General features: G+C 47.4%; 1 protein-coding gene across 11 annotated transcripts in view; it reads right to left on the bottom strand.

The window, feature by feature from the left end:
* Positions 1–17656, bottom strand: part of TENM4 (teneurin transmembrane protein 4) — a 2472585-nt gene that overhangs the window by 371050 nt on the left and 2083879 nt on the right. For 7 of the 11 annotated variants that reach the window (XM_069639906.1, XM_069639908.1, XM_069639913.1 and 4 more), the window contains 3 exons: positions 16691–16861; positions 10114–10331; positions 7943–8153 (listed from right to left, as the gene is read on the bottom strand). In XM_069639906.1, the coding sequence (XP_069496007.1) occupies positions 7943–8153; positions 10114–10331; positions 16691–16861 (600 nt within the window). The remainder of the gene's footprint in view (positions 1–7942; positions 8154–10113; positions 10332–16690; positions 16862–17656) is intronic. The other 4 variants (XM_069639907.1, XM_069639911.1, XM_069639914.1 and 1 more) reach the window with 1 other exon arrangement.

Genomic DNA, 17656 nt, shown 5'->3' with positions numbered 1-17656 from the left:
GCACATTGGCGTCAGTGACCCATTGCACAGCTTTAAGGAGCATCAGATTGCTTTCCTGAAAAGCTGGAAGAGGACTCAAGGGAGGACCCAGGCTTCTTACACCAGAACCTAAACATTGAAGGAGACTTGGGAGAATGGCGATGCTACGTGGGTGAAAATGAGAAAGAACGTCAGAGGCATACTGCAGCAGAGTGGCATATGCCAGGGTGATGCTCAGCAGCCAGCAGAGGGGGCCATTACAGCGCAAGATTCACTTTTGTGGATCTAGTTGTCTAGAGCACTCCCAAAAGGTCGACACTGTAGGGTGACAAGCCGTCCCAAGTTTTGCCGGGACTGTCCGGGTATTTGCGCCTCCGTCCTGGAGTCCAGAGACTTTTTAAAGTTTAAAAATGCTGTCCCGGGATTTGGGGATCGGCTGGATGCCATCCCGGTTTTTGGCCCGATGTCATGATTTTTCCATCGGTTTGGCCAAAAAACGGGATGGTATCCACCGGGTCCTCAAATCCCACACAGAGTTCTCGGGACTCTGGGCACTCTCCTCACTCGATTTTCACCCCCTCCAGGTCCCAATAAGCGTTCTGTTTCAGCATGACACGCGACAGGCCAACCGCATAGAAGTAGGACAAGTTTCACTGCTGAAGCTGTAGTCCTACTTCGATGTCAGTGGCCTGTTCCAGTTTTTCATTTTCAAAATCTGGTCACCTACTCTCACTGCTTCTTCCCGCTCCTCCTCCCAGCTTTCAGTGGTGACCCCACGTCCTGCTGCGCTGTCCCCTCCCACATCACGGCTTCCCCCTCTAACCCCATGCCCCATCTCCATGCACGTAACTTTTCTCCCTCCTGTTGTGCAGAACAATTCTCTACACACCACCATGGAGAAGCCCACCATATTGTTGTCACTTGGCCTCTTTCTGGTGCTCTGTGTGTGGCGCCTCGCCCTGGTGGTATGCAGACTGCACTCTGTTTTTTTCTGCAACATTTTTATAAAAGATTGGGCATTTTTGAAAGCAGGAGGGAGGGCGATCCAAACCAATGTTGCGCAATCTGAGTAGCGCTGGGTGCGTTTTTGCATTTTGGCCTATATTTATTTTATTGTGTATATGGTTATTAAAAAACACTTTAACACACCATATACATAGGTACCATTAAAATCCACAGTAAAACTTTCAATGACATAAAAAGCAAACATAGTATTATTCAATATGTCCTCACACCAACTACACAAATCTAAAAACATCAATCTCTAACAGAAACGACCTACTAAAATATATACAATAATTCCTTATTTCGGCCTTAATCATCCGTGGGCATTAGTAGCAGCTGAACATCTAGAGGGTTTACAGCAGTAACAACTTGTTTTTCATACAGCACTTCTGCCATTTCATAGTCTTACAAGTAACAGCTTTTACAATTACCCAAATGAATGGCACATAACTAAACACCAAAGAAGAAATAAAGCACACTGCCGAAATGAAAGCCTGTAATCTACATGTTAAAAACAGAACTCAGCAGCAAGTGCTTAACTCACTGAGCTATCTGCCCAGCATTTCAGGGGGAAGGGCCCATGGGGAGAGGTCCTTAAGCAAAGCACGAAATTGTGAAGTTAAAGGGTACTTTTATCAGCACCTTGCAATAATTACACTTGTAACATGCGTTATGATGATTGGTTATTTATAATGCGCTTAATACCCAGAGGTTTCTAAGCGCGGACCCGGGGATCGAACCTGTGCTGCTCCGTGTCGTCTTGCTTCCAAGGTGAGCACTTTGCCCGTGAGCTATCCTCCCGAGACATGGGGCTCACAGCAAATCCTGAACCATGTCAGCAAACTGTGTGTCTCCAGATGTTTTGGATCGCGACACCCATAATCCCCCACCATTGCCTTTGCTCGCTAGGGCTAGTGGGAATTGTAGTGCAAAACATCTGCAGATCCAAACTACACAACTCCTCTGTGACCCTGATCTTTCAGACATGTTACTTCTATTTCTCTAATCTCACACGAGTGCAGAGATGCATTTGTGGGTGTACTACCCCTATGCCACCCCTTCACTCAGGACACGAGGTATTTACATCCAGACCTTTTGTGGTGGAGAACCTATGCCAGGAGCATCAGAGAGGTCGACCCTGCATTAGGAGGCTGTTAGGAGATGTTGTCTGCAGCACCGTGGCAGCTGCCTCGCGCCTATTGTCAGCGCCCATCCATTTGATGTCAGAAATTCTTACTGAACAGCCATTTTGGCGAGATGCTCACAGTATGTGAAGAGTGAAAGGTTTCACATCTCCTGGCACAGTAGGTTATGTTGATTTATACCGAGCGCCGCTACCACCCAGGGGCAGACTCCGCTCTATGTGAAACCGACTCTGCTGGCATCGAATTTATGTTGAGGATTGTTCCCCGCTTGGGCACAATATATGAGACAGACACTGCTGATGCTGTGGCAGACACGTGTTTCTGCTGTGCATCAATGCCGTGTCTGGGCAACAATGTTCCAATGGGTGCAGTAATGCATTGGTGGCTGCAGAGCAAGAAGGCGACTGGGTAGATATGGAGCTAATTACGTGATGAATTATTTCATGGGCTCACCTCCAAACAAGGCCCAAAGCCTGTGGCTTTTTGTCCTGCCGTCCCATCTTGCACCGGGCGGCATGCGGGTACTGCAGCCTGTGGGTGCATCGCAACCCTATTAAATTCAATGAGTAAGCGCCTCTATGGTTAATTAGGTCGTAATACCTTTGCAGCATACATCTCTAATGCCAATGTTCACATGGAAAGTTCAAGCCTGCGGCACTATGAATAAAAATGGCGTGAAGAGATGCTACATTGCAGTAGGCCTGTAAGTCCCTCGACCAGTTGATAAGGGGTCATTTTTCAACAGGCACATTAATTCAAGGTTAATCGACGTTAGAGGCCCCGCACTCCTATAATGAAACATGAAGCTCAATTAACCTGCCAGGACTGAGGCGGAGCCCACATGCACATAGCCACGGCCAGAGAGGGATTCTCCTGTAAAGGGGTGAACTCTGGCATGGGAACGAGGCTCGCACGCGGATAGGCTGCGACGCGAGCAGCTGGATCAGAAATGGAAAGATGGCGTTTGCTGTTGGTTGGCTGCCGCACCACTGAGCTCCAACTTCAGCACAGCAGAGATAGTGTGGACAGTGCTGGAAGTGGAAAATATTTATTGGGGGAACCGTCACTTCTTAGGAGGGGCGGGGCTTTAGGAAGGCCGGGGGTGGGGCCAAGGGGTGTGCCCCCCAGTCAGATTACACAACACAGTATCTCCTAATCCTGTCGATTTGCATAAAAGCAAAGAGCATTATGGGAACAACATAATGTCCTCAATTTTAAATGTTAAACATGTCTTATAGTGATTCATTAAGAAAACCTTCTAAGCAAATAATGGACTCTTCTGTTTTGATTGGTCCCAATATTCACCCTAAAAAGGGATGTCTGCAAAATGCAGGACATATATACCAGTTTGAACAGTTCCAATCTTCACAAGGATAGCGGACCTTCACAGAGAACTGGACATCGAGATGTTGGACGAACATCTAGCTAAGCTGAGTAAGAACTTCTGCCAAGGACTGGATCAGAAACCGAACCCTCTGATCAGAAGACTCACTGCCAGCACTGCAAACCCTTTCGACCACTACCCATGGCCCATCATGGCAAAGACCCTGTGAAACCAGCCCTACTGTGACAAGTACACACAGACCAAGTAGAATCCTAACCCACGACTACATACTCAACCCCAGAAGATGGAGTAATGAGGCTCAATCCTAGGGGCCTCATCACGAGTTTGGTGGTAACCCTTAAATCCGGCGGTAGCGCTGTTACCGCCGGATTTAAGGGTCTGCCAAATCAGGGCTTCGGCGGATTTCTCCCCAGCTCTGAGCTGGGGGGAAATCCGCTGAAAATTCACACTCATACCGCCGGAGGGAAATCCGACAGCTGTTTGAGCGTGAAATTTCCCCATTGAGCCCAATGGGGAATGGGGCATTCCCGAATGGGCTCAATGGGGAATGGGGATTTCCAAATCCGCCAAACCCGTGATCCGGCGCTAATAGCGCCGGTGGGTTTGGCGGTAGGGTAGATAGCGCCAGCGCTATTAGCGCCGGCGTTACCGCCCAACTCGTGATGAGGTCCTCAGTATCAAAAAATCACAGCTGATGGATAAAATCTATCAGCAAGGAGAAGACAAACAGAGGCGACAGCTGAAAAACTGTATGTGAGACTTCGGTAGTGTCTGTGTGTGTGCTCTGAACTCCTGTTCTGAACGCTCGTAACGAGCAGACTGCTTTCAGAAGAAAACAGTCTGCTCGATGAGGCACAGAGTAAGAATGGGCTGTGCAGCGGGAGCAGCCTGCGCTACAACGAGCAGACTGCTTTCAGGAGACTTGGCACGAACGCCTGAGTCTTCTGAAAGCGGTCTGATCCATGACGCACAGAATCTGCGAGAGTCATGTCTGGGACCCTCTGAGTCTGGAGGACATAGTTCCGGCCCATTTCCTGATATTGATATTTTATTTCTATCGCGCTCATACACAAGTGTTTCACTGATTATGGAGCTCACTCAGTATGCCAGCCATATATACTGTGAGGTAAACAGTGCAAGGACTGCCACTTCCTCAAATCATGCCAGGTGCACACCACAAATGAAATTCTCGTGAGAACATGAAACCGATTTCCCGTGGAGTATCCAATGAGAGCTCAGAGTGGAAAATTCATGGAAATGCCCCGACTCCCAGAAATGGTGCATCCAAGCCAGCAGACCCGGGAAGGAGAGAAAGATGCTTAAGGTGTTTGCTGGTCACAGCAGCCTCGCTGCCATTTTGGTCAGGGAGTGTCAGCTGCTACCACCTACCCAGATTGTATCTCATGGCACGATACTCCATGTGTCCCGACCTCCCTCTTCTCCAGATTTTCATCCCAGAGTCCTGTCGTTCCTCAATGGCATGGCTACTTGTTGCCACATATGCAACTCGCCCAAGACGCAGATCATGGACTTTCATTTGCCTACCACCCCCAGGGCCATCTCATCCTCTGACTAATATTCTCTTAACAAGTGTCCCTTATTCCTGGGCCCAAAATCATGGTTCCACTTTGACACCAGCATAAGGCCATCCATCCACTTTCATCATCCCAACACTGACATCCAAATCGGCCACCACAACTCGCCTCCTTGCTGCCAAATCCTGAATAAATGACCTACTTCATAGAGAATTGGCAAACTGCAGCCAGCACCCTCCGCTCCCGGACTCCGCTCTTCCTCAAAGTCTCTTCAAAGTAATGTGTAATGTAATGGGCATTTGTATAGCACTTTTCACCATTGGGATGGTCCCAACGAACTGTAGGTTGAACGTCCTCGGGACACATGTCCAGGTATGGGAAAGTTGTCAGAGATTTAGAATGGGTGTCTGCATTTAGCCAATACGAAGGTAGGCAGGGATGGTCACGTCCCTGCTGGCCACCCATGTGGAGTTGGTAATGTGGATGGAGGTTGAGAAGTAGAACGGGGAGTATCTGAGAGCAGGAGATGCATTATGTGTGCAGCTAGGCTGAATTTTTATCGTGGGGGTTAGCTGCATTCTAATGGCGGAGGTGTTGTGCACTGCAGCTTAGTGTAGTGCATGTGGTGGATGGGTGCGGAGAGGTAGTCTGGGTGCGGAGAGCAGGAGAATCAGTATGTGTGCAGCTAGACCAATCTTTTTGTCCTAGGGATAACTGCATTCTTATGGTACGTGTGTGGTGCAGTGTGTCTTGGAGTAATACGTGCAGTGGGTGGTTTCTCAGAGATGTCTGGAGCGAGTGGGAGAGCAGGAGAAATGTTATGTGTGCAGCTAGACTGAATGTATCCAGGGGGATAGCTGCATACTCATGACAGAGGTGCTGTGCAATATGTCTCGGAGTGGTGCTGGTAGTGGATGGGTGCGGAGTGGTAGTCATCAGTTTCTCTACAACCGCCCCATTCAATTCCCTGTGCTCCCCAGCATCAACCCAGCTGCCTACCCCCAAAGGTCTTGCAATCCATGTATGGTCTAGCTGCTAGCACCCCCCCTATACATACCAGCAACTGCCTTACATCCCAAACTATGAAGTGACTGTCTGCCTCTAAACCCATGTGCCAACTCAAGGTTTTCTTTGCATTTCAATGCCATACCACTGTATCACCAACACCCTCAAAATGTTCCCGCCTCATGAAGAACCAGGAGACACCCCATGTCAGCACGCCAATGCACTTAGGCTGCCATGAGACCAAGCCATCAACCCCCAGTATAATCCCATCGATAGGAACTGGCAGGGAAAGTGCACACAACACGAGTAAAAGGAATCCCCATGCAACCAAACCAGTGTCCAGCACGAAATCCCTGTTCACTGAACAACAAGCACACAAAGAAGCCAACACAACAGGAAAAACGAACACACCATAGAATGAGACGATGTTTCTGTTAATTGTGATACATGTGTCTATATTTGCATGCCTTTAAAGGAATGATGCAATTAAGCCTTCTGCATAACCTACAATTCTTGTTGTACATTTGAAACACTGTTTAAGCAAAGGTTTTATAAGCAAAACAATCTTTTTGAAAGAACTCACAATTTCCTATCGCACATTTTCCAGTGGTTGTAGAGACAGTGAAACATGAATTCAACAGGAGACATATACACATATAGATGTTTTGCTGCTTAATGGATGAGCTTTTGAATACCCTGACTGATAATACAAAGGTTTCATGAATATTAACAATGGCGATATCTGCCTTTTGGTATTGCGCAATCCTGCCTTGGACACACAGCACCGCAGACATGCACACTGGTCATTTCTAAAAAATCTAAAACTCAGACCACACCATTTTTGCAAACCAGTCTATGGAACTAGTTCAGGAAAGACCACCAACCCTATATAGGATCCATTCATTCTTTTTTCCTTCAGTTGTAAACAATATTTAGAAGAGGCTGGAAGGCCACAATGAGGTGGTGTATGTAGCCATTAAAGTAGGTGGCACCAGTCAGCATCTTTTCTAAATACTGTTTTTGTGCGTGTTAGGTTAATGTCAAGGATGCCGCAAGCACAGCACCAGACCTGTCCATGAGTTCAGTGGTGCTTGGGTTCTCGGCATAGGTTTTCAAGTGAACAGAAGGCCAGAGTGCACCCGGGCCAGCTAGAAAGTCAACAAAAGGTCAGAGTACACCTGGGCCAGCTGGCAAGTCAACAGAAGGCCAGAGTGCACCTGGGCAGCTAGCCAGTCAACAGAAGGCCAGAGTACACCTGGGCCAGCTAGCAAGTCAACAGAAGGCCAGAGTGCACCTGGGCCAGCTAGCAAGTCAACAGAAGGTCAGAGTGCACCTGGGCCAGATAGCAAGTCAACAGAAGGCCAGAGTGCACCCGGGCCAGCTAGAAAGTCAACAAAAGGCCAGAGTACACCTGGCCAGCTAACAAGTCAACAGAAGACCAGAGTGCATCTGGGCCAGATAGCAAGTCAGCAGAAGGCTAGAGTGCACCTGGGCCAGCTAGCAAGTCAACAGAAGGCCTGAGTGCACATGGGCCAGCTAGCAAGTCAACAGAAGTCCAGAGTGCACCTGGTCCAGCTAGCAAGTCAACAGAGGTCCAGAGTGCACCTGGTCCAGCTAGCAAGTCAACAGAGGTCCAGAGTGCACCTGGTCCAGCTAGCAAGTCAACAGAAGGCCAGAGTGCACCAACACAAGGCCAGAGTGCACCTGGGGAAGCTAACAAGTCGACAGAAGGCCCGTTGTACACCAACAGAAGGCTAGAGTGCACCCAGGCCAGATAGCAAGTCGACAGAAGGCCAGAGTGCACCAACAGAAGGCCAGAGTGCACCCAGGCCAGATAGCAAGTCAACAGAAGGCCAGAGTGCACCTGGGCCAGCTAGCAAGTCAACAGAAGACCAGAGTTCACCTGGGCCAGCTTGCAAGGGACTTACCGATGGTTGTGGTGAGAAAGGACACTAGCTCTGCTTCTTTGCCGTCATTGTAGAAGGCCAGGTGCCAGATGCCCGAATCCAAGTACTGGATGAAGCCAGTCTCATGGCTAGTCAATGGTGCGATGCCCCGATGAAGCCGCTGTGGTCCTTCCAGGTTCCTGGCCTCCTGGGCTAGCAGCCTCCTCCCGTCGAGGAGCTCCACAAAGTCAAACTGTTGAGAAGCAATGACAGCGACACATCAGCAGGAGGCATTGAGAGAGATTCATAAACAGCATGTGCTGGCCTTAGCTTCCAAGACAGGTACAGATAATGCCAAGATTCCTACCTGTATATGGGTGCAAACATAATCCCAGAAAGACAAACACTCTATCCATCTGCCAGCCTAGCTAGTTGTGTTATTGTTTACAGAAGTAAACCGCTATTAGCTCACTGAAGTGCTAGCAAGTGGGCGCAAAGCCCTGTGCAGTGCTTTAGAAAACTCCTAAACAAATTAACAGAATGGCACTCTGCTTCCTTCCAAAAGATTCATTTTGCAGAAAGAGTCATTTATAGCCATCATGTGAGATTCACTCACTATCAGCTGCCGCCATCTCACCCAAGGTCATCATTGCCACAATCCCTCTTTGCCAAAAAGGGCAGATAATGAATGACTTTTTTTTAGTATTCATAGTTATTTACAAGAGGGCAAGTTTTGGGAAGAAATGCAAACGACTGAATAGAGCTTTGATCAAGGCATGTTGGTGGTAAAACCGAAGGGGAGAAATTGACATCATGTGGAATAACTGGCGACAGGACAGACAGACAATGCGTTAAAGCAGACAATAGCCATATAAACTGTAAGGGTTGCATGTACAGCACGTGTAAAGGAGGCTGCAGGAGATCAGGGGAAGGGTCAATGACCTGCTTAAGGCCAGGCTCACCTTTCAGGGAGATCAGATGGAGTTTTAAATGGGGGTGAGGGTAGTGGTGATATTTTCATATTGGTGTTGCATTTCAGTGACGAGGGGCAAGGAGAGAAAAGTAGCAGAAGCGAGAAGCAGTGCAGAGGAGTTAAGGGACGGGGGCTGCAGAGAAGGGTGTAAGGTGAAGGCAGCTTATACAGGTAGCAGAGTTGGAGGGCGGGGGGCTAGACCATGAAAACATGTAAAGACTTGAAGGAATTTGAAGAGGGATCAGTGGTGCACCGAGATCCAGCCAGTGCTGAGGTCGCACCGAGCAGAGGCGGGAGGAGAGGGGGGGATGTTGTTCAGGGTGCGAGTCGCAAAGTTGTGAATTTTGTTGAGGATCGGCAAAGGAGGGAGCAGGGGGGCCTGGATCAAGCAGTAGATGATGTTTGTCTCTGCGAAATTGAGCAAAAGGCAATGAAGGGAGATCCAAGTGGCAAGCGGGAGAACGCAAATTAGGGATTTGAGGGAAGAGGTCAGGGGTAACGATGGGAAGGTAGAAAAATATATGGGTGTCATCCGCAACCAATGGGAGTAGATGAGCTTATGAAGATAGGAGGCGTGGTGGGGCAAAGAATAAGGGGGCAAGAACATAACCTTGGGGACACTTCCACTGGAAGATGGAAGGGGCTGAGGTGTTCTTGTTCCCAAGGACAGATGGGAAAGGCTAGAAGGAAACCATGCAAGAGTAGTGTCTTGGATGCTGAGGTTTGATAGCGTAAGGAGAGAAGCATGGTCAACTGTGCCAAAGGCCGCAGAGAGGGCAAGAAGGGTATCAATGGAGGAGCGCTTGGCGTGATGGGCAGTGGTGAGAAAGTCAGACATGACTCAATACCATGTCTATGGAGTGAGAACCGTGGGTCCAGGCTGGTGGCTGTCTCACTTGTTCCCACAAGGACACCTTGCAAAGAGGGTTGTGCCTGGGAAAAGTAGATACAAAAGGGATGCCAACATTTGCCAGCAGGGCAGAGTCTGACCAGATAAACTAGTCATGTATACAAAATAAATCATACCATATAGTCCCCAGTTTACAACGTCATCTAAAATGAACATGCATAAAAAAGACAGAAAAAGAAATCAACGAATTCAGTGGGTGCACAGTAGCGAAAATGACAGAAAGACAACTTTGAGCTGCCATATAAAAAGTCAATCTTATTCCTAGCAACTATGCCTTAGAAAAGCAACCTCTGATAATGACATCTGGAAAGACGTTGTAGGTCTCGTTACCTGTGTATGAGATGGTGGAAGACCTCTTCGCCCATAGATGCCAACCAGAGCCGCCTTCCCCAGAGAAACGTTGAACTTCAGGTGCACGGGGTGGTCTATGAAAACCTGCGATCTCCAGAATATACCCGGAGGGATCTTCTGCGTGCTTCGCCTCCCAACGTCAAGTTCTCCGGAGTCTATGAAACTGTCGTCGGGAAAGAAGCTGTTGGGTTTTCCTACTGAGACACAGGAAAACAAGATGTCATTAGCACACAGACCACAAGTGGCCTTTCCAGTACACTGGACTGGATGCACCATGCCCAGACCATCAATCCTACACATGGTTGCAATCAAGGCTCATCCACTACCTGCATGGAAGGTCCCTCTCTGCTGGGAAAAGCAGCTCATCGTTCTGAAGGCCAAGGTGGCGCTGATGAATCGGCTGCTAAGCTTGGGTGTCCGCTTAACGGGGAAGCAAGAGCGTCTCTGAAGACGCCAGTCCTCAGTTGTCTCCGAAACAGGAGATCATTCAGAGAGACAACTATATACCATCCTTTAACCCAACGCCCAAGTGACATCAGGACCCGAAGCAGAGTATTGTAGTGGATGGACCCAGTTCACATCCCAACAGAAAGAGTTATATTGCTTGATGTGTTATTTTAGCATTGATCATTTTGAATAAAGACTATTTTGCCCATGTTAACTGTCCACTTTCTAACTGGTGCAACATCCAGCGGATGACTTGCGTGAAAGTTCACCCAGAATATGGTAAGCAATTGCCAACAGAAATCGTGGAAAAAGACCTGTGTGCTCATGGCTGATTGGTGAATGGCGGTGATCCGATAAAATGGCCACAACAGAGCAGCTCAATATAATAAATTGTGATTTCTAATTGTGGGTTGACTCTCTACACCCCTTCCCCGCCTCTCGCCCATAATTTGCTGCTCGCGGAAGCACAGGCTATATATGAATGCTTCTTGCCAGTTTTCAGCCTTGATGGGAAGCGTCGAGGGGCTCGCGGCCGGCCAGATGGTTCATCGCAGTATTTTCTCAACTCATTTGCAAATTGAGCCAAGCTTCATTCGCTCGCCATTAAGGCCAGGAACTATACAGTGAAAAGGCCTTGGGCAGGAATATGTGGCACACAAGGTCTAAAACAGTACGTCTTCTGGAAGGAGCCAGCAGCAGTATGCTCTTCCTTTTGAATGGTACATCTATGTTGTGTTAGAGGACAATGGGGACAAACATACATACCCGCCACCCACCCCATCCCTAGCGGAGGTATCGTCATGTTGTCTTTTTAGGATCAACGATTTTTTGGGGGATCTGCCTGAACATTACCATCAATCCCCAGAAAGGTCACCAGAGCACAGAACACATTCAAAGTACTGTTTTGTCCAGAATAGTTCTTTAGAACACATTTCTGGTAGAGCAGACTACACAAACACATGTTCTATTCTAAAACACATACGAAACATGCAGTAGACACTTTGACATGTAATATCAATGACACTCAGACAAAGGCCAAAGGCTTAATTCCATGGTAGCATGGGGACAGACTGTGAAATGCAAATGGGAGACAGAATGTGAGAGTGTGCAAGATGCCCATGCGAGAGGACCATGGAGAAATAAAGAAAACATAGGAATATATTCTGTGTGGTAGTCTCTGGTTGACCGTCCTCAGGTTAGTTGTTGGCTCCAGGGAGGGAATTTGCCTACTCATGCCACAATTCAAACCTCACACTTTACACACCACAGAATTAATCAAGGATGGCCATGCAATATGCATGCCGCGGTTCTATGTCATATCATCGACAGTGATTTTTACGACGGGTGTTTTTACAAACGAATTTTGCCAGAAAAGTTATTTTTGATGGTTTGGGGGGTCCCCCCAGAGCTCCCCTCCCCACCTATTTTTAATTGTTCCTGACCCCCCCAACCACTTATCTGCACTTGAACCATCCCCACACCAAAATTTCCATTACTGTTTTCATAAAAACACCTGCTGAAAAACGACTGTTGATGAAACGATTGTACCAGATGCGCGAGACCCTGAGTGGATTATTGGGATAGTTCAGCAAGGAGCATCCACCTTCCCGAAAACCCCAGAGCGCTACCCACTGCCCCAAGCACCATCGCTAGCACCGTTTTCTTTAGGTATTTGAGGTCTGGGCATTTGGGCATCCTCACCGGGGGATTTGATGGCCAGTGTGAGGGCTTTCTGCCGCCAGGTTTGCCACTCACGACTTCTCACAGGAAAGTATAAGATTGATTCATACGGATTTGAGGGCTCCCTGCTTTTGGACCTCATTAGTGGGTAGGCTGAGCACTTTTTTTAATATAATGTTATTGCTTCATTAATGTCAAATAACTCTACAAAGGTTCTGTCAAAGGTACACGTTTGGTACGACCCCTTTTTACCTATACTTGAACGTATTTATTTGACTGTTTCAAAATATGTCAATAAATGCATTATACGTGTTGATTAAAATCTTCCATCTACAAGGCTGAGCCTCATTAGACATGGAACCCCAAACCCCTCCAGCACCTGTCTCAGAAGAAACAGTGGCGTGACTTGAAGGCATTGCGTGACCGTGCGCACCCATGCTTATCTTTCTAACTCTTTTTCGATAACAATGTGGGCCAGTTGTAAATTTCCAAGCTTTGGATTCCAACATAACTGTCCAATGAAAAGTGCGATCCATGCACGAGTGGACCCGATGGGAAGCATTGCAATTTCATTTCCAAAAACCAGCAAAGGCCATCAGGTGTAACGAAGGCAACGAGCGGAGAAGTTGGAGATAGGACTGCCACAATGTGCATTGGAAAAATTTAGACGCGTCCCGATCCCCAGCAAAAGTCAATATGTTATCTCGAATTTTTGGAGACAGTCAAGAGTGTATTTAAATTCAAATTTTGCGTGCAGCCAAGAGTGGGCCAGCATGGGCAATTTAATTGCGTCGTTCTTCTAGATCTCAGCAATATTCCCATCCAATCAAGGATGCATCAGCTTGATAAATGAGATGGGAGATCTGCAGTAATAGGACGCAACTAATCAAAAATGACCTTGAGTCACTGGGCTGGTATTGTCCTTGCATTGCAGGCATTTTCACGCGCTGGCTCTCGGGGGCAGGTGAACCCAGGAACATGTCGCCGGCAATTTAAAACCCAGGGAGATTACAATGGAAAATGATATTTATGCATTTCATTTCTTCGGTACTCATAGTTAAAAGGCCACCGGGCACTCGCGGATGTGTGTTCAGGATTGCACGAGGACCTCCTGGACAAATTCGCAAGTCACAAGATAATTAAAAAACCTGCACTTTGCGGCGGCTCTGAGAGAATGCGCCCCGCGGCCTGGAGTGCAAATATGACTTAAGTCAATTTCTTTTGCAATAACAGCTTGCGACAGGGACCGGTCTCTGCAGACCGTGGTGTATTGTCCATCTGGACCATGCAGCTGTGACCTTTCCTTATGTACAATCTATAGAGCGTCCTGCAAAACATACTCACAACTGAGGGAACACGTCAGAATATACACTATACCATCAAGAGTGCAGAGACCTCGTTTCTGAGAGCCGGTGGGCTGCACCCAAATCCTCGTGGAGGCTCTAGTCTAGTGTGTGGGTTCATCTAAAATATGTCTGACCCACAGCACATTCCTAATATTTGGAGGGCCTCTTTGTTGCTTTCTTGTTGCTCAATTCCATTCCCTTCAAAATGTCCCCCTCTGACTTTTTCAGGTTAATAAAGCATCAAGCAAGCAGTCACCGGAGGTTCTAATTGGACACAAAAAATAACCCATAGGATGCTAAATGCTCTCTGATTATTGGCAGGTGGACCCATGGCTGTAAATGATGGCATGACTCTAAAGGTCAACAAACAAATTAGGTGTTGAATTTATATATCGTTACAAGTCAAAATTAAGCCGTTGATGTTAAGGAAATTATGCAAACAGACTAAGTTACTCATTATGTGCAATAGACGTGTTGCACTTAGTCGTATTTCCTCCCTCTCTATTCACACGGTCTAGAACTATACCTTCCTAGTGGGTTACACAATGGGCCAGATACTTAAATCTTGGCACCGGAGCAAGGCAGGAGATGCCCCAACCATCTGAGATTTGCTCCAGCTTTTTCTTTTTTTTATATCTTCTTTCCAAAGCCTAGGATAACACTAGAGCAAGCCTGGAGCTCCCTGGAGCATCCTTGAGATGCACATGTGCAAACACAAATCACAAACATGTGTTCAAAGGGATCTCAGAGATGTTACAGGCAGCTCCAGGATTTGGCCAGGTGCAAAATCACAGCTAAGGTGGCAGCAGCAAGTCTGTGATGTGCAGGGCTCTCCCGATTTGCCCCAGCGCAACTCTCAGTGAGCCAGGCCCATTGGAAGGTCTTTAGGATTGGGGTCACTGAGACACGCATAGTTCTTTCGTGCATTCTCAAAGCCTGTGCATCCCTTCTCAAGTTCCTAGCAACCTACGATGAGCGGCTATTGATCCTCAACTTTGTCTTAACTATGAAGCTGGAGTGGTGGATAGATATAAAAAAGGGAGTTTAACATTAGGAGTAGAGATGCTACAAGATATGGTTGTATCAGTTCTGCTATTTCTTTCAGCTCCTTTCTTGCCAAATGTGTGATAAGACTTCGAAGCAGGAATGATGGGTAAGATGGCCGCCGCACCGGTCGGGAGGAATCATGAAAGCATGGCATACCTGTCCATCCAATCCGTGCTTCTGCCTGGAACTTGTCTCAAGGGAGCAATGCTTGTAGAGAGCACCCAGGTGGCCCTAGTGGCTGTCTTTAAGATAACATCAAAGCACCAAGAGGTGGGTATGGATGTCTGGATAAAAAGAGGGCACCTAAAATGAGGCACCATTAGGAGATACTGGAGGATATTCAATCTTAAACCCAAACACCACAGTAATGAGCTGGTGCGCGCTGTGCAAAGTGGGACTAACACAGTGTTTTTTTCTGATATCGGTCTACCACTTGGCAACATGTCTGTCAGAGATGAGCGCGGGAACACTTTCAGATGCCTAGGTGGAACTCACATCTCAAGAATGGTTAAAGGTAGAGCCTTCTGGTTTTCTATTCTGTGTATTACATGTAACCAATATTACTTGAATTGTGCATTCACAGTGTAAGGAGTAATAGGAAGGCTCTAATGATATAGTGCACAACACAAATTGAATGACTTGTTGAAACCATATTAGGAATTATTTACCTACTCAGTGGTACTCAATTCATTGATGTTAGAAGGGTAAAATGGTGAGTAATTCCTACCTACATTTGAGCATACGAGACACAAGATTCACACAAATCTTGAGAGCAGGCCTGTTAATCAACTGAGCTGCCTGGCCAACGAGTAACAGGAAAGAAGTTAATAGATGTGGCACACACCACACGTGGAGCTGTTTTGTGGCACAATAGCAAGCAAGCTTCATTCTGATGGGCACAGATTCATTGGATGAAGGGTCCCAATGAATTCTGATCTCTCTGCCGAGAAGTGTCTGCAACTCACCGAACGTGTGCCGTGCAAAGCACAAGCATCTTGGATCTCTGTGGGTTTGCGTGCCTTCACCTGCAGGCTTGCAGAGAATTGGCAGTGATCCCTGCCATGCCCACATGTGCAAGCAGAGACCTGCAACGGTGGCTGAAAAGGGCAGATTCCAGAGTGTCCTTCTCTTGCAATGAGTGGTGTGTGGCGAGGCAAAGTCTGAGCTGCCAGATGTGGGCTGGATTAATCAGTCGCAGAGAACCAGCCCCTTCATGAAAAAGACACCTTAACGTTTGCTATGCAGGTCAACTCCCAAAGACAAAATGAGGAGTAGAAGTTAGCGATCCAAGTGAAAGAGGAGGTTTTCTCTGCGTGGGAATGAACACGCCCGTGGTGCAGATCTCCTTCGAGGACGATCTGGCTACGGAGAACGGGGGCAGAAGCGGGTAGTGTGTGGGTGTGGAACGGGAGGGACTACGCATAAGGACTTCATGGAACGAGCTATGCAGTGATGCGACACCTCTGGTACTTTGTGCCTTTTCATGGTGGCCAGTTGACCCCTCCAGTTCCCTGGCACTAATGTATCCAGTCAAAAGCCCAGGAAGCAAGACCCCATGTTGCTCTACTGTAATTGACTCTTGGAAAACCATCAGCATCCAGAGGAAAATGGAGGTCTTTACTGTTCTTTCCATCTGCAAAAAAGGAAAGCTCTATTTTGGTGATAATGAGAAAAAATTGGTACAATGCATATTTCTTTTATATGAAGTTCAAACCAACTGGTTCAAAAATATGAAGTGCCGGGGTTGGCTTTGCACCACAAGGTTCAGAAAACTGGAAAGAACATTTGTAGAAGGGTTTTGTAGTGCCGGTGCACTTTCTTTCACGCTCAGGAAATACTACAGCTATACAATAGACAGACAAGAGTGAGCACAGTGGAGTGAGAAGAGTATGGCTGAAAATGCAGGTTTCAGATGGAGTTAATGAATTGAGTGCCAGAAGTGGAAAGTGAGGAAGGACAGAATGGCTGGTGAGCTATGAGACCAGGTCTCTGTGAGTCAGACATAGAGGACGCACAACACGGACAACATGGCGTACCTTCGCTGGCTCCTTTGCCTTTCCTGTCCGGCATGTCTAACCCTGTGCCCCCCGGGGGGTACAAGGTGACGTCCGTTGGCACTGGCCAACTGCTGGCTCGGTCTTCCGTGATCTCATACATCTGCCCATCCGTCGGTTGTAGGTGCCAGTTTAGACCAAACAGGTGCATGGCTGTGGTGAGCAATGAGAAAAGTCATCTATGGCTGCCGGGTCTACTTCTAAATGGGAGGGGTTTAGTGTACGCCCTCGCCCAACTTCTCAACACTGCCAGTTACTTCCATACAAACAAATCCCCACCCGGATATGGTCTTTTGACAGCATACCAAGGACTTGGCTGCAAGTGTAGACCTTGGAAGAGCTTTAAAGCTAGATTAGAAGCACTGGAAGGTGCAAAACACAATAAAACAGTGTACAAACAAGAGAAAACATCATCCATCTGGAAAACAAGCCTACAGAAGTAAGACCTTAGCCGTGACTTATTGATGATACGCTACAGTCAATTGTTTACCATTTGCAGTTCTAATCTTGGTGTCAGTGTACGCTGCGGGCCGGCAGGCAATTTAACTGTGTTACCACCAACCATTCCCTGGCTCCATTAGATTTCCTTCCTAGCATAATGTCTGAGAGATTTGTCCTGTGGGGTCTGTGCTGCCACATCGTGCAATTGTTTCCCCGGATATCGAAAGCCCTGCTACGAAATCATTCCTTAATGAAAACAGAGCTGTCCGTTCCCAAAAAACAATGGTGGCAGGTAACACACAAGTCAGCAATCCATTTGTGCATTTGTCAGTGTTTTACGTGAGAACTTAACCATGGCAGAAGCATGCATGATTTCATTTTCACTATTTTATTTATTTATATATTGTGTATTTGTAAGGCGCTTATACATCAAGTAAATTGTGTTTCAAAGCACCCACAGGGCAACGGGGAGGGAATGTGGGAGCGAAAGGCAGATATAATAACAAT

This window comes from Ambystoma mexicanum, chromosome 7q (assembly GCF_040938575.1).
Source record: "Ambystoma mexicanum isolate Mex_15411 chromosome 7q, UKY_AmexF1_1, whole genome shotgun sequence".
NCBI classification, from domain to species: Eukaryota; Metazoa; Chordata; class Amphibia; order Caudata; family Ambystomatidae; genus Ambystoma; species Ambystoma mexicanum.
Note: the sequence above shows the minus strand (reverse complement) of the source record. Positions and strands in the feature narration are given on the sequence as shown.